Raw genomic sequence first — 9,284 nt, 5'->3', positions numbered from 1 at the left:
CGAGTCCTGGGCAGGGCCTCTGTCCCACCACTTCACCCTGCCAAAATATCACGAAGTTCTGCCCGTCATCCCGGGCAGGTGCTATGCACTGGCTGTCCATCCCCTTGGGGCTGGACCCCCCAAAACTCACCTCCCTGAGCCATGAGGGGGAGGAGGAGGGGAGGGGAGGGAAGGAGAATGGGGGGAGGAGGGAAATGGAAGGAGAAGGGAACAGAGGAGAGGAGGAAGAGGAGGAGGGGGAGGAGGGGGGCCGGAGGATAGAGGAAGAGGAGGGAAGGGGGAGCGATCTGCGGCTTCCTGTGGGCTCCAGAGACCACTAATCAGCCACCCCTGTGGCCAGCTTGGCCTGGACCGGAGGATGTGTGGCCCCCTCCTCCCCACCCCTCCCTGGGTGAAACACTTTCTCAAGTCTGTGACCTGCCTGGCCACAGTGACTTGTCCTGCCTCCCGGACTCCATCCTTGAAGCTCACCCCTTTATCATCCAAATTCCCCAGCCAGTTTTGGAGGGGCTCCCCCACACCCAGCGCCCCCCGCCCCACCTGCCTGATCGGTCTGTGCACAGCAAGCATCTTGGGCCAGGAGACTCGGGGTCCCCACCACAAGGGGCACCCTGGTCTCAGGGGAAAGGGCTGGCTGCCCTGCTCCCATGGGCCGGCACTGTGCATGTCGGGGGACGCCCCCTGCTCTTGAGAGAGGGCTCACATTCCCCTCTCAGTGAGTCCTCCCATGAGCACCACTTCCCTCGTTCTCCCTGCCCTCTGCTCCCACACAGCTCCACGGTCAGAGACGAGGGTCTGCCAGGCAGTGACTTCATGAGATGCTCTTGGAGGGCTCACTGCTATCACACCCCCTTTCAGATAAGAAGTCGCGGCTGGGGAGCGCCCTGACTCCCTGGACACCTGCACCCACTGGCTTGGGCACCACAAGCTGGGTTGGGTAGCTTCACATTTCCTGAGTTCTGGAGGCCAGAGGCCGAGATCAAGGTGCCAGCCGGTCTCTGCCCAGGCCTCTCTCCCTGGCGGGCAGATCATGGTGTCCTTGTGCAGCCTGTTCCTACGCTCCCTTCCCCAGGGACTCTGTGTGTCCACACTTCCTCCTCTGGCAAGGACGCCAGTCAGACGTATGGCCCCATTTTAGCTTACTCACTGCTTCGAAGGCCCTATCTCCAAGTACAGCCACAGTAGAAGGTACTGGAGGATCACGGCTTCCAGGATGAAATGCGGGGAACAGAACTCAGCCCCGTAACAGCCGGCCAGCTTATTAAACGGCATAGTTGGCCCTCACCCGGTCAGTGGGTTACTGAGAAACCAGCCCCCCCACCCCCCATGTGATGATCAGGACGCGGCTTCTGTACCCACAGTCTTTCCAGCATCTTCCCGGTCCTCTGCTCTGGTTCGTACGACTTGAGCTAGAAGCCATGTCCATCTAGATTAATGACCACAGAGCACCCAAGGGCACAACTTAAGAAGCAGGAAGACCCATCGGACTTCTGAGCCTCAGTTTCCCCGCTCTCACAGAGGGCTACGCATTCCACTCTGACAAGGCTCTTGTAAGGATTAGAGGAGAAGCCGGCTTGAGAGAGCTTAGCACCAGCCTGGCCATCCATGTGGAGTGCCTGTGAGCGTGCACCCCTGCTGCAGGGAAGGTTGCCAGCTGGCTTAGCTCTTGTGCACTGGCTGAGCGCTGTGACCGCGTCATAGAGAGCGGAAGAGTTCATGGGACTCTTGGTTTACCTTCGCCTCTCCACCTGGCCACCCTGGTAGAGAATGCTGGGGAGGAGGGAGATGGGAGACATGGGAGACGGGCTGAAAAGTGGAAATGAGCGGAGCCTCCCTGGGGGTGCAGGGGGTTAAGTCTCAGCACTGTGAAGCTGTCACGCCCCTGCAGCTCAAGTTCCATCCCCAGCCAGGGAGTGACTCCCAGGGCGCAGCAGACCTCTCCTGTCTCACCCCCTGCTCCCCTCAGCAATGTATTTTGGTCAGTCTGCCTGTTCTGCTCCCCACTCTGTCTCTGGTGAATCCCCTCCCCAAACCTCTGGCCTGTACCCAGCTCTGTATGCATAAATAAATCTTAAAAAAAAAAAAGTGGACACGAGATGTCCCCAGCCTGACGTCACCTCCCGTCCACCCCAGCCTTCCGCAGCTACTTTGAGCTCTTCAGTGGCCAGGGCCATGTGGACGCGCAGAGCCTGGAGAAGATCCTGCTGCTCGTGGGCATCTCCCTGACACGGGGCCAGGTGGAGGCCGCCCTGATAAGTGCTGATGTTGATGGTGAGTGGGGGGCTTCAAAGGGGACCTGCACCGTCGCTGGGGCGAGTCACTTCAAGGGCCCTGGCCATGGCTGAATGTGCTGCTGTCATGGTCTAGAGATTTTTAATATTTTGTGAATAAGGAGCCTGTCCTGCATTTTCATCTTCTACGGGGTCCCACCAATTAAGTAGCCGATCCTAGCCCCCCCCAATCAGTGCCCTGGGAATACCTGCTGAGTGCCAGGCTGTTGGGACCCAGACGTAACCAAGACCTATGCCTGACCCCACGATGTAGATGATCTCTGAGACCATGTCCTTTGAGGTGCTGGTGTCACTGGGTATTTCTCCCCAATTTGGTCATGCTTTCGCTAGCTCTATCCCATCACACAAGTCAGTGAATTTCATCAAGCCTAGTTTCCCCATCTCACAAGCTACCACACGGATTAAATGAGATCCCTCAGGCAGAGCGTGGATCACAGTGCCTGGTGCTCAGAATGGACCAGGAGACATTGGCTGCCGGTATTAACCATCCCCTACGCGTTTATTCAATGCCTATTGTGTGTCCCTCTCCCTGCTAGCTGCCAAGAATAAAGAGATGTGTAGGAGCCCGTGGGACTGGCCCTGAGGTACTCAGAGAGTGACACAGAAGATACGGAAGTGACACGGCACGAAAAGAAGTAGTGTGTAATTAAAGTGGCTTGGAGCAAGGGGGCAGGCAGGAAGACTTCCTGGAGGAGGTGACGCCGGGATCAAATCATAGCAATGGCTGTCATTTAGTGAGCTTGGGTTACAGCCACGGCCCTCATCTAAGCACTTTCCTGCCTTTTACCGCCAGGGAGAAAGGCACTGGGGTTACCCTCACCCTAAAGGTGAGAATACTAAGGCTTAGTGGGGTTAGGCGACTTTGCTGGGGTCATATGGCTAGTAAGTGGGGGACCTGAGATATGACCGACACCCAAGTTTCCAGGACTTATTTTTTTTTTTAAGATTTACTTACTTTAATTTAATTTAATTTAAGAATTGGGGTACAGGCCAGAGTTGCAGAGGGGCGAGAGTATTCACCAGAGACAGAGTGGGGAGCAGAACAGGCAGATCGACGAAACACACTGCTGAGAGGAGCAGCAGGCGGGTCAGGAGAGAGTTACTGCGCCCTATGGGTCAGCTCCCCAGCTGGGATCAAACTCCTGCTGCAGAAGCTTCGACAGCTTCATAGTGCTGCAAGTTAACCTGTTGTGCCACCAGGGAGAGCCCACTTTGGAGCTTCTAACCCAAGAGATTTCCTTCTGTGCTCCTGCCGCCCTTCCTGCATTGAATACATGTCGCTTTTCTAATCAGACCCAGTGAGTGAGTGCTATTAGCCTGCCTGGGTTGCTGCGCTTGGATCTGTTCTGCAAGGCCCCTGCCCACCCGTTATCCCTCTGCCCCCGCAGGAGATGGTCGCGTGAGCTTCAAAGACTTCTTGGCCGTGATGACAGACACCAAGCGCTTCTTCTGTTCTGTGGGTGAGCCGAGGCGAGCCCAGGGAAGTCACAGCTGAGGCTGGGGCGGGGGGACAGCCGTGGGCTTCCAGGGCTGCTGTGTAATGGCAGCCCCCATCCCACATCCCCAGAACAGAACGCCCTGATGGACATGGCTCCCTCGAACCCCCACACACTGCTCTTTGAGATCCTGTCCCTGTTGGTAGAGATGCTGGCCTTCCCTGAGGCAGCCCTGGAGGAGATCACCAAGTGAGTGGGGCTGCGGGGAGGCTGTCACAGAGAAATGGCACCTGGCCTTTGGCACCTGAGGATGCTGGGTAGCTAGGCCCCTAGTCACAAGTGATAGAAATCCAGGTGAAACTGGGTTTAGCCAACGGGAAGGTGTTGGCTCTTATAACCTGGGGGTGGGGGGGAGGTGGAACACTAGGAATACTTGGATAGGACCCAGGTGAATCACGAGGCTTTATCTCTCCGGCTCATTCAACTGGGCCCTTCCCAGTGGGAAACGTGGCAGCTGGGGGCCCCACACTCACACCCTCCTAATTTAGTTAACTTGGGGCAAAGGAAATTCTTTCTCCAATACTCACAGCTCAGAAAAGGAAAGTGAGGGCCCTCCTGGTGGCACAGCTGGTTAAAGCACAGCACTATGAAGCTGTCCGCAGTCTCTGCACCATGAGTTCAATCCGCTCCAGGGAGTGACCCACATGGCGCAGCATGTGACCTACCCGCTGCTCCTCTCAGCTGTGTACTTCGTCCATCTGATTGATCTGTTCTCGCGGTGTCTCTGGTGAATCCTCTCATCCCCCCATCTCTGGCCTGCACCCCAGTTCTTGTATGCAAACATAAAGAAAAGAAACAAATAAGCAAACAACAACAAAAAAAGGATTGTGGTACACCACCTGCCTCAGAGGGCTCTAGAGACAGAAACCTGCCATAATTCCAGGAAGGGTCAGATAACGAGAGCCCATCTCAGGAAGAGATGTCTGTTTTCAAAACAGCATGAACACTCAAGGCCAGAAGGAGAGGCAGGAGCTGACACCCAGCCGCCCTGTCTGTGCATCACACCGAGGCTGGTCTCTGTGGCTTGGGAAGATGAATTCATCTTTTCCTGCCCTATCCATCTTTTCAGTCTGAGCTCAGGGGATGGGAGGAGTTTCAGCAGGTTGCTTCAACAACACTGATTTAGCAACCTAAAAGACAAGAGACCTTTTCTCCTCCCAGCAGCTATAAATCACTCTCTGTATGACTCTGAATGACTTAACTGTGTCATTTTAAAAATGAGTAAAGCAAGTTTCCAGGTACACATGAGCCCAGTTGAATGATTATTTCCCATCATCTTGAAGTCCCTGGTTGGCTCACCCCAATCACAAAACACTTTCCCTAAAGAAAAACTATCCATTAATTCCTTTTTGCTTTAAAATGTCACTGTTTATCTTCTCCTTTTGTTTATTGAAATTTTCAAACATACAGGCAAAGTTAAAAGAATGTTACAGGGAGGGCCTCGCTGGTGGTGCAAGGGGTTAAGTCTCAGCACTATGACGCTGTCTGCAGCCACTGCAGCAGGAGTTCAATCCAGGCCAGGGGGTGACCCACAGGGCGCAGCAGACCTCTTCTGACCCGCCCGCTGCTCCCCTCAGCAGTGTGCTTCATCAATCTGCCTGTTCTGCTCCCCTCTCTGTCTCTGGTGAATCCTCTCACCGCCCCCCCCACCCCACACACACCTCTGGCCTCCACCCCAGTTCTTATATGTGTAAGTGGACACTTCCACGCATATACACCATCTAGACCGTATCGCTGCCATTTTGCCACCCTCATTTTACCCTCTTTCTCCTTGTCCTTTTCGAGCTCTAGCCGTTGACTCATATTATCTTTATTCATTTCAAAGCAAATCATAGTCATTTCCCTCTTAATACTTGAGCATACTTCTCATTCATTGACGGTTAATATTTGTGAAGACATTTTTCTTTTCACCTTTCAAGGTGTAATTGGCTGTGTAAGGTGTAAAGTGTCTCACCACCCAGATCCCCGCAAACGCTCACCCAGGCAGCCTGAACCCTTCTCTCCATACTGAACTTCACTGTGACCCAGAAAGTGCCCTCTGACCCTCCCCAGGGCCCGCCCCTCCAGAGGCAACCACTTTCTAATATTTTTCATCACAGATTGGTTCCATCTGTTTTACAACTTCAGACAAATGGACGTGAACGGTGTGTGTCTTAGTTTCTGGCTTCTCGCACTCACCTAACGCGGTGGGTGTTGATCCTTGGTGTGGTGACCAGTAGTTCACGCTGCATGTGGCCATGTGGTCATGGGTCGCTTCACCATGGGGATGCATTCTGAGAAGCTGTTCAGATGCCCTAAGTGTAATTACAGAAGCCTGATAGTCAGCCTACCACACATCTAGAGGCATGGTTCAGCCTACTGGGACCTCTGCGGTGTTAAGTGGTCAATCCGTGGTTGACCAGAGTGTCGCTAAGGGATGTATGTATGACTGGTGCATGAATAGATCATCATTTATTCATCCATTATTTTATTTTTTATTCATCCATTTTTTTATTTATTTATGCATACAAGAGCTGGGTGCAGGCCAGAGGTGTGTGTGGGGTGTGTGTGTGTGTGTGTGTGTGTGTGTGTGTGTGTGAGGATTCACTAGACACTGAGTGGGGAGTAGAACAGGTGCATCCATTGAAGTCCACTGCTGAGCGGAGCAGCAGGGTGAGGCAGGAGAGGCCTGCTGCACCATGTGGGTCAGCTCTCTGGCCAGGGATCAAACTCAGGTCATAGTGGTGTTCACCCCTAGGCCAGCAGGGCGGCCCCTCTTGTGACATTCTTGTCTGATTTTGGCATCGGGGTAATGCTGGCCCTGTAAAAATGAATTTGACATGCTCTTTGCTCTGTTATTTTTGGAAACAGTTTGAGAAGGTTTGGAACTGATTCTTCAGATGTTTCAGAGACTTCACCTGAAGTCACCTGATCCTGGGCTTCTGTTGAGAGGTTTTAGATCACTGGTTCTACCTCCTTACTAGTAATCTTTCTGTTTGGATTTTCTGTTTATGTCTCAGTCTTGGTGATGTCTCTAAGAATTCACCCGTTTCTTCTGGGTTGTCCAACTTGTTGGTGTGTAATTGTTCATCATGATCTCGTTTAGTACTGTATTTCTGTGGTAATACGTCTGCCTCAAAGACTTTCTCTGATAGCCAGTGGCATGTCCCCTCTCCTCGTTCTGTTTGTCACCTCCTCCCAGGTGCTCAGTGACCAGCGAGGAAACCAGCCCCTCACTGCCCTCGGCCTTTCCTGACGTTCCCTCGAAGCACCCATGCCTACCAATATGCTGTCATATTATTTGTTCTTGGTCTGCCTCTCCCACTAGGTCACTGGTTTATTTTTTTACGATTTACATATACAAGAACTGGGGTGCAGGCCAGCAGTGCAAGGGGAGTGGTGGTGAGAGGATTCACCAGAGACGGAGTGGGGAGCAAACCAGGACTGACTGAAATCCACTGCTGAGGGGAGCAGCAGGGAGACCAGAGAGGTCTGCTGCGCCCTGTGTGTCAAGAAGTAGATGGAGGCAGAGCCAGGACCGCACCCCGGCCCCCAACTCCAGCCGTGTCCCTGCTCCAGAGCCCGTGAGACAGAGCAGGGCTCGGGAAGGGTGAGGGAGGAGGCGGTAAGTTAAACACATGAGGCTGAGCCGAGCGCGCCCGCTCCCCCAGCTATTACCAGAAGAAGCTGAAGGAAGGCACTTATAAGGCCCGAGAGATGGAATTGGCCATAGGCCAACTGCGGTCCCGGAAGAAGCATCCCTACCCGCCCCAGCAGGCAGACAACTTTGAAGTCCCGGAACGAAGGGTCCTCAGGATCTTGAGTCGGCTGAAGCAGCAGAACTATGGTGAGGGCCCCAGTGCGGCAGGGCCTGCTCCCCGGCCTCTTTCCCAAGCCCCACACAGCCCCCCTCACAGCTGACCTGCAGTCTACGCCAAGGGCCTTCTGCACAGACTCTCCCCACCCGCCTGTGCCAAGAACCGGGACCTAGAGCGTGACCAGCAATCCCAGCCCATTACTTCTAAGGACCTCCTGGGGTCCCTGGCTGTGCTGAACCCTTTGCAGACAGCCAGCATTCAACCCTGATCATCACATCTGTAGCCCGCTTTACAGATGAGAACCTGAAGCGGGAAGTTTCAGCAGCTTGCCCCAGGCCCCACAGCTAGTGTGTTTCTACTCGGGCCCACTGTAAAGCCTGTGCCATTTCATTAGGTGCCCGCAATGTGATGGGTGAGCTTCTGAGTCTGTAGCATCTGCCAGACCGGGCCAAAACCCTTACAAAGCTACAGCTGCTCCTTCGGAGGCCATTTGTAGCCCTTACTGCCCTCGACACTCAGCCCAGTGCTGGCAGGGCAGGGCTGACTACACCACGGGCTGGGAGGTGTGGACAGTCACACCTCAGCTCAGACCGGTGGAGACCGGCCACACCCAGCGGCTGACGCAAGGGAACTATGTGGCAACGCTGGGATTCCTCCTGGGTCCGCCCGCCTCCCAAGGCTGGGCGTGCTGCGACACCTCCCCACTCCTGCCTCCTCTGCCCTCGACAGCTGCCAACCTGCAGAGCCCCTACGCCCAGGTGCCCTGCATCCCGCTCTGTCCACGGCTGGAAAAGAAGACGGTCCGCCGGAAGCAGGGAAACCACTACGTGCTGGATCAGTTCACCCCCACCTGCCTGGGGCCTGACATTCGGAGCCTCTTCTTTCAGTCAGGATCTCAAGGAAGCAGGTGGGTGCCCCAGCCCAGGCTCAAGCATCTCTTTTCTCCGGAGGCCCCTGGTGCAACCCCAGTGGAATCCACCCTTCCAAGAGGTGGTGCCTGGAATGTTGCTCCAGGGAGAAATGGAAAGGATGAAGGGGACTCACCTTGAGGGCTAGTGCACCGGGCAGACTGAGGCGTAGTACATGTGCCTTCCCGAACCCAGTCCTCAGAGGCACCTACTTTCTCTTAGGCTGGTACTAACTGCCTTCCCATGCAGGGGTGAACGCTGATCTCCCATGCCCAAGCCTGACTCCACGTTAGGAAGAGCAGTTCCCCTTGGGATACAAGGGCACTGATGGGAATCAGGCGCCGTCATCTCCCAGCTAAGGCCCCCCCCTTGGGCAAGGGAGCCCAGCTCACTTCTTTCCCCCTTCCCTTCACCCCTGTCCCTAGGGAACAGAGTTCTGACAGCCGCAAGTGGCTCAGCTCTGTGCTGGCCCGAACACACTGAGCCTGCAGGTCCTGACTCGGGCAGCTGTTCGGGCCTGCCAACGGTGGGTCATCGGGCAGGCGCCGCGGCTGCATTTTGCTTTTGTGGCCTGGTAAGCCAATAAACACCAAGAACCTCAGCCTCGCCTGGTGCCAAGGGAGGCCCCAAGGTGCCCACCCCCTTGGTGGCTGTGTGTGCAGGGCCCAACTTCCTGGCGGCTGGGGAGCTCTTAAAGCAAGACTAGCCCCAAACCTAGCTCGGCTAGAGGTGGCCCCGGGATGAAGTCCGCAGCTCCCACCTGTGTGCTCAAAGCATGAGCTGAGACTCCTT

The 9,284-nt window shown here is 55.0% G+C and overlaps 1 protein-coding gene across 1 annotated transcript in view; it reads left to right on the top strand.

Moving 5' to 3' along the window:
• SPATA21 (spermatogenesis associated 21) overlaps window positions 1–8,975 on the top strand; it is a 22,384-nt gene extending 13,409 nt beyond the window's left edge. Inside the window, exons 8-13 of the mRNA XM_004679350.1 lie at window positions 2,134–2,271; window positions 3,680–3,751; window positions 3,859–3,976; window positions 7,438–7,613; window positions 8,314–8,491; window positions 8,918–8,975. Of these exons, the coding sequence (XP_004679407.1) occupies window positions 2,134–2,271; window positions 3,680–3,751; window positions 3,859–3,976; window positions 7,438–7,613; window positions 8,314–8,491; window positions 8,918–8,975 (740 nt within the window). The remainder of the gene's footprint in view (window positions 1–2,133; window positions 2,272–3,679; window positions 3,752–3,858; window positions 3,977–7,437; window positions 7,614–8,313; window positions 8,492–8,917) is intronic.
• Window positions 8,976–9,284: the final 309 nt, after the last annotated feature.

This window comes from Condylura cristata, unplaced genomic scaffold (genome assembly GCF_000260355.1).
Source record: "Condylura cristata isolate star-nosed mole 26May11 unplaced genomic scaffold, ConCri1.0 scaffold00008, whole genome shotgun sequence".
Lineage (NCBI taxonomy): Eukaryota > Metazoa > Chordata > Mammalia > Eulipotyphla > Talpidae > Condylura > Condylura cristata.
Note: the sequence above shows the minus strand (reverse complement) of the source record. Positions and strands in the feature narration are given on the sequence as shown.